The 14,880-nt window shown below is 42.6% G+C and overlaps 1 protein-coding gene across 1 annotated transcript; it reads right to left on the bottom strand.

Annotated features, from left to right (window-relative positions):
- Positions 1 to 1,936: 1,936 nt before the first annotated feature.
- Positions 1,937 to 11,236, bottom strand: tnfaip6 (tumor necrosis factor, alpha-induced protein 6). The gene is made up of 6 exons (XM_069663713.1): positions 11,137 to 11,236; positions 9,159 to 9,296; positions 7,577 to 7,738; positions 3,217 to 3,445; positions 2,149 to 2,189; positions 1,937 to 2,058 (listed from the first exon to the last, which is right to left on the bottom strand). The coding sequence occupies exons 1-6, from the start codon at positions 11,234 to 11,236 to the stop codon at positions 1,937 to 1,939; spliced, it is 792 nt and encodes a 263-aa protein (XP_069519814.1).
- Positions 11,237 to 14,880: the final 3,644 nt, after the last annotated feature.

Here is a 14,880-nt window from a genome sequence, read left to right as displayed (position 1 = left end):
ATGTACAGCATACAACTTGGTAAGCATCACATGTAGCTAAAACATTTACAGCACATTTCATCATCCATTCATATAAATGGGAAATATGTAACATATAAAAAAGGTGGCTAAATGTGGCAACCATATTTACAGTTTCAACTGTAAAAAGGTTTTTGTTGAGCTGTGTGAAGAATGCAAAGAAACTAGGAATAAGCAGGAACAGCTAATCAGATGTAAAGCAGCGTTCACCCTGTAAACATGCGATAAATAAAAAACAGATGATCATTAAAGTGTGTAGAAACATTTGAGCACAAGCTGCCAATATAATCACAATCCCTCCTTGTGAAAATGATCTCATCACTGGATGCGACCAGAGGCCAGAAATCCCACTTAGCAACTTCCTGAACCAAAACAAGTCCGTCATTGTCCTCCTGTAAATGACACCATGTAAGGCATCTCTAATTACAGGGATGTAATTTAACTGCCGAGGCCACATATCCTTGAATGCATCTTGGTAAACAGCGGGGAACATGAAGATAAACAGCAAAGCAGACTGCTAATTCTTACTAGCTGAATGAAGTTAGCAGCGTTAGCAGGCTGCATGTCCAGTCTGTTAGCTAGCTAGCAAAGTTTCATGCTCACTAAAGGGGACTCAAAGACTGCTAACAGCGCGATGACACCTTCTCCTCTGCCCCGGCTCACCTGTCTGCTCCACGTTATTTTATTAAGTCTCATCGAAAAGCAAATAAATCACGCAAAGAAACGATATTTACACTGGTTTGTTTGACACACTGATGGCTCACCTCGGAGTTTACAGGACGGGATGCAAACAGCAGGAAAAACACGGACAAACCATGAAAATCAGCACAAACAGCTTCCGCGTCACTTCGCGGAGTTTGTGACTTTGTACTCCGGCTGTTTTATCTTCAATGTTTAATCTCCCTTCCTCTCTTGTGCTGCTGTTACCCCGCGAAATCGCTGGCGCCAAACCACCACGCAGACGTACAAAATTACCTTTGACCCCGCATACGTCACTGGCAGGCCCGCCCTCTTTACCTTATATGGAAAACAAACAAGTCAACAGGCAGTGCTGCAAGCCGAGTACATTCAGGTACTTGTACTTCACCTGTGTTTTTGCGGATACCTCCATCTTCCAGCTCACCACATTTCAGAGCAAAATACTTAACTTACAATAAAACTCAGTTCATATTAAATAGGATTATGAAATAATTGCTTGGTTAATTGATTAGGTGATTGAAAGAAATTAAATAAAAACTACAACAGCAAAATCCTGCTTCTACATTAATGTATGTTATCATCTAATGACATAATCTATAATAGAGGAACATTTGCATATGCATTTAATTAAATTGAATGTTGTCTCAGGAGTTCCTGCTTTTATTATTATTATTTACTTTTATTTTTAATGCTTTTGAATATATGTAAGTTAGAGGATGAATATATAATTGACTTAAAGGTTGTGAACACTTCCTCCATCACTGGTGAGAGTGTTAATACCGTATACTAAAAATTGTCAACCAAGGAAGAAGAACTCAGAATTTTTAAGCAAGCTAAGTAAAAGTATTAATGCTGTCAAAACACTCGTAATAAATAAGTTATTCTTGCACCAGGAGGACCTGCCAACCTCTAACTTTAGCCTCATCTTAATTTATAATAATGCATCATGTTTTATATGATGGTAATGTTTTGTATCATTAATGTGAATCACTGAACGGCTGTGAAACTTCCTTGATGTTGAAAGTCTCTGAAATTAAAGTCTCGTTCTGTATAAAGTCTCCGGACAGGTGAATACAAAGTTGTTTATTTTCTAGGACAAAACAACAACATACAATTTTTATTATCCTAATTTATAAAGATTTATTTATTACAGTACATGAGGTAACCAATGACATCATTCATACAGCAACAGGATTACATCAGTGTGTTGAACCGGTGGTCAGTGTAAATAATGGGTGTAGTTCTGTGAGAACAGCGACCCTTCAGCAGCGGTGTACTGAAGCTGGAATCCTCCGGCTGTGACCGAAGCATCAGAGAGGAACTTCAGCGTCATCACGTTTCCTGGGAAACAAAGAGACAAATGTAACTGCAGAGATCTTTCAGGGTGCAACACAACACAGGAAAAAGAAGCATTTTATCAGGATGACTCACCTGTACTGATGATATCTTCAGGTAAATCATCGCCACAGAATCTGCAAACAAACAGATCACATTTATGCAACTTATCAGATAAATTCCAACAAACTACGACAGCTAAACCTGGAGAGTCTTTCAGTCACTCCAGCTCAGTAACAGGCAGACACAGAAAACTTATAAAATAATAATAATCTTATATTGACTTTGGTTTAAATTCAGGTTTCCTTTCAAAGATTTTTCCTTTTTCACCACAGTTAATTCCTTCTTGGAAAAAATGAATTATTTAGATTATCATGGACCAGAAATGAGCCCATTTAGTGAAACTGTTCAGATTATTTGTTAAAAATACATTTCAAGAACCCCTGCACGCGATATGATTCTTATGGACCACTTATCAGACAATAGTGTTTGCCCTGAACACAGTACAGCACAGAACACATGCTCGTTAGGTTTATTGTGACTCTCAATTGCCTGTAGGTGTGAATGTGAGTGTGAAAGGTTGTCTGTCTCTGTGTGTCAGCCCTGTGATTGACTGGTGATCAGTCTAGGTGTAACCCCGCCTCTTGCCCAATGACAGCTGGGATAGGCTCCAGCCCCCTCGCAACCCTGAACAGAATAAGCGGTATAGATGATGGATGGATGGAAGAAGATATACTTCCTTAAACCCCGAGGGGAAGATTTACACCAAAACTATTTCTTAATGATGATGACGTCAATCTGTTTTTGTCAGCCCCTCCTCTTTAACATTTGGATTTATCATTCAATGGACTGTTTTAGATTCATGGAGTCTGAATCCTGATTATCTTCTGCTTATCCGGGGCCGAGTCGTGGTGGCAGCAGGCTAAGCAAGCTGCCCCGGACGTCCCTCTCCCGGGCAACATGCTCCAGCTCCTCCTGGGGGATTTCGTTCCCAGGTCAGACGGGATATATATTCTCTCCAGCGAGCTCTGGGTCTGCCTTGGGGTCTCTTTCAAGTTGGACTTGAACCATATTTAGCTAAATGCCTCTTTTACAAAGATTTTTGCAAATCTATGCATTTCTGCAGCCATTGGATTGAATTGAGCTGTAAGTTGAGATCCTCACCTCCCAGCAAAACCTGAGACATCATCGTAGCTGTCGTACACCTCCAGGTAATCTGCCAGACACCCCATGTCGTCCTCCACGTCAAACTCCCGGAAGTGGAGGCGGATCCTCTGGCCCAGGCGCACTCGGATGTGCCAGTAGCAGATCTGCTCGTCCTGATACTCCTCGGGGAAGCCGGGAGACTGAATGATCCTCTGCTGATCCGTCAGGACACCTCCACACTCCTTAGCTGTGAGACACAGAGGGAGAAGGAGTGATCAGTTTGCTCCCGTACACGTTCGATGCTGAGCCGTTCCTCCTCTACTCTGCTACTTGGGAACAGAGCGCTGCAGGAGCCCCATTTGTCAACAGAGCTGTCAATCATGAGGCCACACCCCCTTTTTATAGCATCAAATAACTAATTAAAAGTAAAAGAGTCTGAAAAATGAACACTTGGACATAAATCAGCAGGATAAGAACTAACTATAATGACAGAAACCATGTTTGAGAAAAATGTATTTGACGTGTATTTAGTTTTTATAGTTTGACTCATGTCCCATCTGTTAACATGGAGGAGGCGGGGTTTATGACCTATACTGCAGCCAGCCAGCAGGGGGCGACAGAGAGGGTTTGGCTTCACTTCTGGGGAGCTGTCATGTCGGCCATCTTTTTAAACAGTCTGTGGGATCTAAAAGGAGTTTTTAGCTTATTCAGCAGAGTAGTGAATTCTCTGCACATATTGAACACATTATACACATATGGTATATAAATAAAGTTTAATGCAAATGGTGTCTGTGTTCTCATGCGAATGTCAACTTTAATCTCCCCCGAGTCCTCCTTCAGTCAGCAGGTGGGATGGTGCATCTGTGCATGAGAAGCAGTCTGGTTCGGGGGTCTGTGTTTTGCGTGTGAGCCCCGAATAAATTCAGAGCACTCGAAGGAACAAAATCAAACACACATGTAGAGACAAAGGCATTAAAAGCTTTTCCAGCAGACGTCCTGGAGGGGAAAAGAAATTACTGTTTTGTGGATCATTAGAAAAAGTAAGCTCACATCCATCACTGGGGCACAAGCTAGCCCAAATGTCTGATCGCGAAGGTACAAGACTGACCGGATAAACAACACTGTAATCTTTTTGGATATTTGGTTTAAGACATTTGTCTCTGGCTTTCTTCTTCTTGCACGGTCTTATATAACTCCAAATAAATAAACAATTATAGGCTGGTAGGAAGAAAACAATGACGATACAACTCTCTCTTTCATTAGTACAAAATACAAAACTACAACATTTTTCCTGCATTGATTTTAAAATCTTGGACGACACTAAAACATTGAATTTATATTCAGAAAGCGACGCACAAACATGGAGAGAACGAGGACGATTTACTCTGCAGAGCTTCTTATCAAGAGACGGTGAGAGTGTCTCTGCATCCTCCTGTTCTGCAGGAGTCTAGGTCAAAGGTCAGGCAGGCAGGTGTGCAACACTTGTTTCTTTGTGTAGTGGTGCCTATATGGAAAATATGTAATGGCATACGATCCTCAATCACAGACTCTTTGAGACTTCCTTGTTTTGATTGTGGACCAATCAGGAATGCTCAAGCCAAAATATGGATGCTTGCTGTTCCGGCCTTCCTACTTTGTGTTTCTTCCTTTCTGTGTTGCAGGTCCTACACCTGGGAGCACCTGGCGAGTCTCCCCAGGTGTATTTCTTTTCATCACGTGGTCCTCTCTTCCTCTCGCTCTCCATGCCCCCAGCACCATGTTTTTGTTCGGTTGGCTTCATCCATCTTTCTAGCTTTGTTTCACACACTTTACACACATCCTCCAATCACTCGTCAGCAGACACGCTGATAACCCTGATGAACACACCTCACAACATTCGTATGAACTTAATTAGGTATTCTTTGTAATAAAACTTTCCATCGTTCAGTTAAAAACCGCGGTGTATCTCCTGTTTTTGTCACGGCTCATTAATCCATGGCCTTTGTCTTCCAGATTTGTCTTATACTTTCTAAAATCTGCAGAAAAACAACTTTGTTCAAGAAGAGAAAGTTGTTCGTTTGGTTAGTGGAAAATTGTAGAAGAAGAAGAGAGCTAAGACAACCCTTCTCTCCTCCTGTCTGTGTGGAGTCTGCATGTTCTCCCCGTGCATGCGTGGGTTCGCTCCGGGTACTCTGACCCCGCTGTGACCCTGAACAGGATAAGCGGTATAGATGATGGATGGATGAAACGGGGTTGTGTACTATTATACTTTCACCCACTTGATGGCACTATAACAAGAGGAAACAAGGTGCCAGGTACGCTCTTAAACTTACTTTGAATCTCCTTCACTAACACTAATAACAGGTATAGTCCGGTATGCAGAGGTTTGTATAATAACCCTCTGATCCTCGTCTCTTGCCCTCTTCTTGCACCAACATAATTTATCTTTTGTAACACTTTTTTTACAATAAAATGAGCACAGTGTGTTTTTAGTTGTGAGCCACATGAAAGATTTTCATCCTTTTCTCGTCCTTGATGAAGGCAGAGAAGCAAGATCAGAAGAACTGCACCAAATCTAAGTGAGTCTGGTGAATCATGCGAGCATGGTGGTTTTGACACACTGCCTCCTCAATTATCACTTACTCAGCACCTCCATTTACTCACTGACATCTTATCCAGGCTGATATTTTACTTCCTCCAGGTTTATTCCTGGTCTGACTGATAACTCACAGGGTGGGACTCAGATTGTGGCTGTGAGTCCTCTCTCTCTCTGGTCCCACCCTGCTCACGTTCTCTGTCTGGATCCTAAAGACTTGAAACAGTGATGACGACATCCTGAGTGCGTCTGTGGAGCCTCAGACTCGATGACTCCTTAACCTGTGGGCTCGGGTCTTCCCCGCTGGGACTCGTGATTCTTAACCACAGACACACAGTCATCACTTACTCTTTAAACTCACGTAATCTCAGAAGCCAGTCAGATATTTTACTTGAGGGATAGTTTTACAAATAACACAGTCTTACAAAATATGTTATTTAATATTCAGATATGTAAGCTTTAAAATGTGCTCAGAAATCCAAAGCTTGTATACCAGTTTGCTCTGTTTAAATGCTTATAAACACACAGGTGATAATCACCTGACTTGTTGGATCTGTTTGTCCTCTTTAAGTCTCTGTTTTGACCGGTTTTCTCATCAACCCTCTGTCGGTTGAATTTTACGGTTGAAAAGACGTTCAAAACTGGTTCACAAGTTTTTTTCACCAACTATTTAATTAAAAGATTATTTTTACACGAGATTTCAGCGGGAAATCTGCTTCTGTCACGAGACTCATCACACACTCACACAAATATTAACAGCAATTTTGCATAGCAGCTAAAATGATATGATATGTATAAGTGAGCCGTGCATCACGGTCACCAACACATTTCTTTTGCATATATGGTTGGAGTTGGATTCCATCTCAGGAGATCTGCATTCACAGAGGTCTCCCATCAGAGGTAAACCCATCAGCTGCGATATTAGACGCTCAAAGAGACTGCTTATGGGAAGGAGCTCAGGGGCCATTCATCAGCAGAACAACACAGGACATTGAGTCCGGTGTGTGTTACGGTCAGGGGCAGATCCAGACTTTTGAAGTATGTGTCCACACACACACACGCAAATGAACAGCATTTAATTAACCCTTCCTTCTCAGCTTAATTCTTTAAGGACTCAAACAGAAGATGTGGTCAGAGTAAAAATTTAAAGTACTAAAGGAAATGCCACACTGAAATGGAAAGGAAGCTACTAGCAGCCTGTTGCGACACAGCCCAAATAACACAAGTCCCGCCTCTGACAAGGCAAACAGCCAATCATTGTTCAGGATTTTGGGGTGGCACTTGGGGTGGCCAATCCAATTTCAACGGGGGCCCAGGCCACCCCTCTGGAGCTGCCCCTGGTTACTGTTTCTGTTTTTTCGACCCAACTGTGCAGTTTCTGCCTAAACCCTACCAAACAGCCTGATTTACATTAACCACTTGATGGACAGGAAGAAAACCAGGGGGGACTGTCAATGTGCCAAAAACAGGTAGCTTTGAGGGAGCTTCACGTTAGTTGCCAATGGACGTTCAGCTTACCTTCCAGTTCACAAAAATGCTGTTGTTGAGATGTTAGCTATAGTAGCAGGGGAGTTGCACTGGCTGTCAGAACTAGCCTCGTCCTCTCTGTAGCGCCAGTTTGCTAACCCAAAACCTAGCTAACGTTAGCTACATTATTTGTTGTGTCATTGTTCACACCAGCGTAACGTTTGAAAAGGATTTTTCGCCACATTCAAATTCACAATATCAACAACCTTTCTGCAGAATTTAACACCTCCTGGGTTTAAGCCACAGTTTACATGTACATATAAAAGATGTACTCACAGTTTGGGTTGTAGCAGTACACGTCCCATTTCTCACTTTTGTTCAGCCTGTATCCGTAGTCGATAATTCCGATCCTTCCAAAGCCACAGTTGGTGCCGGCTTTGACGATGGGGTAGCCAACACGTCCTCTGTCGAACCATCCAGCCGCACACACGTGGAAACCTGAACGAGAGCAGAGAGATGTTGGTTTAATTCGACTTTACGCTGATGATAAACTACTGAGTACTTTCAACAACAGAGAGTCTCTTTCAACTCTGCCAAAAGAAAACCCTGGAGAGCTTTCTCGGGAACCATTACTTCAGTTTGTTTTTGTTATTTTGTTTAATTCCCTCAGAGTTTAGCTCACAGTTACAATCAGCAGACCCCGGCCAGGACAGCCCAGATAAAAGAGGGACCTCCTAGGTAGCTGGCTGAGGGGGAAGCTCAGCTGTGGATGCCAGACCGAGTGGCTGGATTCAATCTCAGTGCCAGGGGACGGTGATACCACCCACCCAAGAAGGTGTTAACAGGCTTTTACTACGCTCCTGGGGACCTTTAAAATATGCACAGGGTGGAAAGACATGTTTCACACACCGCTTCCCAATGACCTTTACCCTGTGAACATGTGAACCTCTTGGGGTACATGTTAAAAGCATTCCAGCAGGTTAAGAGATGTATGAACTCTGTTATCAGAGAGCTGGGCTGGGACGGGATGTTTCATGAGTTTCATGGGAGAGGGGAAAAGAAAACACTCCTCTATTTGAGAAGAAATGGATTTATAATGTAGAAAACAGAATCAAGTTAAAGGGACAGTTGGGTTATAAGAGGTTCTTCTAGTGTAGATGACATCAACATGGCTCCTGTTTGGAGAATTTGGCCGGAGTACCGACACAGAAGCTAAGCTATGAACTAATCTATGTATCTAAGCTATGAATCTCGGGATACCTCGGGCCACGAAGGATGGAATGGTTTGAGGAACAACAAGTTCAAGATATTGACTCGGCCTCTAAATTCCCCATATCTCGATCAAATCGAGTATCTGTGGGAAGTGCTGGACAAACAAGTCCAATCCATGGACCTCGCAACTTACAGGACTTAAAGGATCTGCTGCTCACGTCTTGGTGCCAGATACCTCAGCACACCTTCAGAGGTCTGGTGGAGTCCATGCCTCGACAGGTCAGGGCTGTTTTGGCGGGAAAAAGGGGACCTACACAATATCAGGCAGGTGGTCAAAATTCAGAACTGCCTTTCAAAAAGGCATGCAACATTTCAGTTTGAACTCACTGAGGTTCTTTTGGACCCAAACAGCTGATCGTATACCGTGCACTGCGTGTGTAGGGACGTGAAATTGTGCCAGAGGTAAGGCTGATCTGATGGCAGGCTGAAGTGATGAAAATATCAAAAAATATGGTGTAAACTTTAACAGAGACGATTTTTTAAGGTGGGACTAAAGGAGTACATTTTCCTCCACAGCGGATCAAACAGCCCTCTGGTCCTCGCAGGTATACCATATCAAAAGAGCCCCACTGAGTGAGCTGTGACAGGGAGTAAATCTCCTCTGCGTGTGTGCTGTGGATGAGTTTGTGTGTAATCTGCTGCAGACCTATCTGACGAGCCGCCTCCAGTTGGTCGTACGTGGCCAGAGCGCCTCCCTCGTACTTGCAGACGGCCTTGGCCTCTTTATAAGTCAGCTGGTATCTCCCTTTGCGTGATTCCCGGTGGTAAACTCCAGCTGCTTGTTCTGTCAAAGAGAGGGAACAAAAAAAAAGCTACTGTTTAAAGAAAGAGATGATTGTCTGCATGTGCTGCTGCGGAGCGACCACAGTGACATTAAACAAAGTGCAGAAACTCGAAACACAATGAAAACACTTGAGCCAAGCATGTTTTTAATTTGAAGGGGAGCTTAACACGACTACAAAGGCGAACTGTGTGAATTTTTTCCCCTAGTTTTGGAAGTTTACCAGAAGTGTAGTCACTTGGCCTCCTCAGCGGGGAGTCCTCTGCTGATCCTGTTTTGGCTTTGCGCATGCATGACTGCAGAACTGGGCAGAGAGCGCTCAGAGAATCAGCCTCAGGTTGATATTTTGATCTTTTTAAAGCTGTTTGATGAATGTTTACACTGATTGAACTCTGATCTTCGCTGCCAGGGGAAACTACTACTTTTTTGTCCCGCTCCCACACTCTGTTTAATAACTTTTCGAAATAAGAAAACTAAATATAAATCTTTGTGTTATTAGCAACTTCTTATTTGGAGATTACAGTCACAAGAAAGGCACGTTTTCTCCTTAACAACCTTATGGAGCTGCTAATGTTTGCTCAACAGATAAGGCTCTTATTTTGAAGGGTCAGAACATGTTTTTGTGTGCTTAAAAGTAGATCTTGTTCCCCCCCAAATTTCTGACATTGTGCAGATTTATTTAAGAGAGGCAGGTTCCTTTGGATCTGATTGTTATTATAGATCTGATTATTACAGAGGAATGACGATCAGGAGCGTTTAAATGAGCATTAGAATCAGTGTGATACGAGGAAGGAGCTGAATTCATGTTCAAAATCTCATATCGATGCTAAACCGAGCTCAGGTGTGTCCCGGAGAAATCTTCTGGACTCAAAATAATAAATAATAAAAGAGATCTTATTTAGACTTTTCCTCTCCTGTACGTGTTATTCAGGTACGTCATGAGCATTATGAACACACTGTTCTGTTTCTCTCCCTCTCACCTCATAAAAATATAAAGAATGGGGCTCATAAAGAGAGAGGCAGAGGTGTGTGTGTGTGTGTGTGTGTGTGTGTGTGTGTGTGGGGATGTTTGCAGCATCTCTTATTTACATTTCAGCACACGTACAAAGACAGCTGGTGTTATCAGAAGTGATTTTATTCCCAATATAACAGAAATTGTTTGGTGGTCTCGGCCCTGAGGTGAAGTCACTCTCTCGTGTTAACTGGCCTCACGCAGAACTCAGCCAGGTCATAAACATGCAGCCTGGCACCGAGAGATCCGCAGTGATGCCTGTTAATCCTGTTACTCCTCACAGTGTGCCTTTATGTGAGCGGCTTGATTTGAGCTGTTTGCACCGACAGAAACAAAACAAACTATAGCCCCTATAAATGAGACGAAAATCAAGTCCTGCTTTTGTTTTTGCTCCTCTGGACGTTCACCTGATCACTGTGTTCTACATTCATATTTCAGATACCTGCTGCAGTTGCTTTGCAAACACTTTGTCTCTTTTATCTCATCTCAACTTTAATGTCCAAGTGCTACATAAAGTAATTATTATATTAATAAGTAGCTAAAAAATATGGTTCTACAAATCTAAAGAATATAAAACTGCTCCTAAAAAGTTATTTAATAATACTAAAAGCAAAGCACACCTGGAACATGTTGCAGATTTGAGTATTTTTGATGAATAATGAAAGAAATAATCATGTTAAGAGAACCACATGTTATATGACACTATGTGACTATAATCAGTCGTTACTTGATGATTTGGGTTATTTTCAGATTCATCACCTTTAGCTGCTTCTGTGAAGAAAAGGTGACACTGGTTCAAACTAAAACAAAAGCAGGATAGAAGCTACTCACCGAGCCAGATGGAGTTGTGAAATATTCCATCCTTGTAGCCCCACGCCTGCGCCTCCTTCAGCACGAAGCAGAGAGCACACAGCAGAGTGAAGACGCGCATCCTGCAGCCGTCAGCTGCTCTCAGCAGATGTTTCCAGGAGCTCTCCGCTCTGTGAGTCTGCTCCTGCTTTTATAGCAAACACCCACAGCTGCTGCCTGACCACAGGGAGGACGGGGAACTACTGAGGTTCAACAAAGTACTGCAGGAGAGAGAACAACTGGACACTCACATGAGTATGTATCTATACTGTACCTGTTTATTGTGTCTGTCTGTTAGCCACAGTGTAAGGTCATTGAATGGGATGTTACATATAAAGAAATGTTAATTTTCATTCGTCAGCTTTTCAACATCTTGCTTTAGTTTAACACTGAAGCTGGAAACGACGGTATCTCCATCATTCATTTATAAAAACATAGATTACTGAGTGTATTATATGTATTATATTTCTACAGATCCTGATTTTGTACCCATGATAATGACGGTGCAGCTGCATCATTCTGAAAGCAGGATCATTTCCTAAGTTGTGTTTGAACCGAGCAGAGGGATTGAGGTTCCTCTGCACTCCCCTGCAGAGTTCTTGCTCAACAACGCAAGACACGGGGGGTGGGTGGTTAGCGGTGGGCGGATTTCAGAGTAAAGTGAAAAGTGCACAGCACCATCTGTGGAGCTTCTCCAGATGTGAGGTGTCTCCCCCAGCTTCAGTCAGGGCCGCACCACCAGGAACTCTGGAGTTGACATTGGGACTGTGCCGACAGTTTGGACACAGATGAGATACGTTTGTTAACGGCTCGGCAGGATTTGATGAGGGTTTTAAAAGCAGTCAGATATTTTATAGTTAAGCAATAAAAACATCAATCTTGTTTCCATTTTTTATACATTAAAAAACAAAGGATCACCTAAAGCTGCTTTCTAATGGCCAGCAAGTCTCCTTAAATTCAGCCTGATGTTCTTTTTGTCAATTAAGGACCCATTTGGAGTCAATTCTGCAGGACAAAGTCCCTCTGTTAGTACAAACATGCTACACACACAAACAAAGGCACGAATACACACATGCACAAACAGGAACCAGTGCATGGACATGCGCCCCGAGCAGTTGGGGATTCAGTGCCTTGCTCAAGAACAACTTGACAGAGCCCAGGACAGGAACTGGCACCTCTCCAGTTACCAGCCCCAATTCCACACTTGGTCTGTAGCGGGACTTGAACCACCAAGCCAAGTCCCTACAGACTGAGCTATCGTCTTCCCCTTACACATACTGGTATGCTTTAGGGCGGGACTGTGATTGACAAGTTGCTACCATGGCGACCTGTCAACTAAGAAAGAGATGTAACAACGCTTAGTCACCCTGTCGTCCAAATACAGTCCCTTCTCGTTCCCAAAGATAAGATAACGCTAAACTTGAGGCTTTACAAAAGGTTCACACGTAATAATCCCGCCATGAACTGGCTGAGTGAAAGGAGCGACAGAAAGAGGACAGTTAGCGACGAGCTGTTCACAGAGAGGTTTTAACTGCTAAAGAGAAAAACATTTGGTGGTGGAGACCAAAACAGAACTAGAAGATAGTTAATATTATTCTTCAAATAGATGCTGTTATAAATCATTAGAGTCAAGCTGAAACATTTCGAGAGTATCTAGTTTCTGTATCGTGATGTATGTCTGAGTGAAACAGGACGTGCAGGCGGGACATATCATTAGAGGGATTTGATTTGATCGTTGAGAAGTGGGCGTAGACAGACGTTCTCCACAGCGCAGTAGCTAGCTAACTGGCCGAGCGTTCTCGGTGCTCTGCGGCTAAATGTTGCAGATTGATTGGTTCAAATTGTTTGGTGCTAACTTACGTAAGCACGCGTGAAATTTAGTTTTACCGGAAGAAAAAATGATCTGATTTTGATATAAGAATACGAAGAAATTGATTTTCTGTATTTTTTTGGCCTATATTGTCGAATAGATGCACAATATTACCGGGATGTGATCTAAAAGGATTAAAATGACATTTTTCATTTCACCTCGACTTTGAGTTCTGATGGTTTCACAGGAAGTTAAAATCCTGGAATCCAAATGAGGAACCGGAAACTTCAGAGATCCAAACATGATGATGTCTCAATAATATTTCAGTGTTTCAGTTGGTGATGTTTTGGTGCATGAATGCTGCCAGTTATGACCGTACTGCTCTTTGAGGTTTCCCTTCCCACACTCTGAATTAAAGTTTTATTTTAACTTTAACTTAATTTTTCATAAAACAATAAATCTGTTCTTAGGTGGAGTCTTGGTGTGGCCCAGAGTCTGTGCGTGTACCCAGCATGTTTAATGTCTAGCAGTGATGTAATGCATGTTTTACAATAAAATATATTTTAGCCTTTTAACTGCAATATTTGGAAAACAACATTTTAATATTCAGCATGAATTTGGAGCCGTTAAAACGTGTTTTTAAAGAGCAAAGCTGCAGGAAACAATTTCTCTGTTTGTAACATGATAGCTCCTTTTCTTAGAATTACAGGTTGATGTGAGAAGTTTTACACACACACACACACACACACACACACACACACACACACACTGAATTGTTTCCAGATCTGCGAGGAAATGATGTGAACCTTGCCCCTCCTTTTCAAACCCACACATGGAAAGTCCGTCTCAGTGGTTGTGACATACTGTACGTTACAACTGCATTTTAATGGGAGACTCATCGTTTCCATGTGTTCCACAACTACAGGAAGGCAAACTGGTTACGCAGCTCCGAGTGAGTCGTCTGAATCGTGATTAAAGGACAATAAAAGGGCACTAAATTATTTACACTACTGACATCATGTCTGTCAGGAGAGTAATAAACTCAAACATGTTTAACATGCTCAGAGAAAGGAGAGCGACGGAGCTCATAGGGACGGCTTTTCTTGAATTAAACACTAATTACTGCTGATGTTGAATTACAAGCTGCATCATCTCTAAATATACTGTGACGTTAGCTACTAAATGCTTCACTATGTTCAATATCTACTCATTAGCTTTGCCTGTCTGTCATTTTGTGTGGACAGGTTGTGTTTATGCGTCGTCAGAGCTTCTTTTGTTGAAACACAGCTGATACGAGCAGAGACACTAAAGCACAACGATGAGTCTGTGGGCAGTGAAACCAAAACAATGAGCTGAAAGATGCTGAAACACTCAGAGCTGCAGGTTCATGTAATTCCCTAAAGTAATCTCCCTCAGATTACATTTCATTCAATCTTGGAACCAATGACTGTTTTTAAAGATGGCCGACGCGTCTCCACCTCCTCTCATTGTACAAAAGTGAAGCCTTAACCCCCCCCGGAGCGGGCGCTGCCATGTTGCTCATCTGTATCCAGAGTGTGTGCAGTAGAGATCGGCTGGTGGAGTCGCAGTATTGCGACCCGCCCCTTCCTCTAAAACACACCTTTACCTTGTGACCTTGTGGCCTCAGGTGGGCTCAGTCTGCAGCAGAACAGCTTCTTGTGTCGGTCTGAAGCAGATATTCACGCTGATGGAAAGTTCAATGACTGTAGTGTTAGTGTTAGTTACGTCTCCTCTCGCCGTTCCTCCTCTACTCTGCTACTCGGGAACAGAACACTGCAGGAGCCCCATTTGTCCACAGAGCTGTCAATCATGAGGCCACACCCCCTTTTTATAGCATCAAATAACTAATTAAAAGTAAACTCGTATTTTGATTTTATAGTTTGACTCATGTCCCA

The sequence above is a fragment of the Semicossyphus pulcher genome, unplaced genomic scaffold (genome assembly GCF_022749685.1).
Source record: "Semicossyphus pulcher isolate SPU_LCO1_2020_fin unplaced genomic scaffold, fSemPul1.0.p SCAF_15, whole genome shotgun sequence".
Lineage (NCBI taxonomy): Eukaryota > Metazoa > Chordata > Actinopteri > Labriformes > Labridae > Semicossyphus > Semicossyphus pulcher.
Note: the sequence above shows the minus strand (reverse complement) of the source record. Positions and strands in the feature narration are given on the sequence as shown.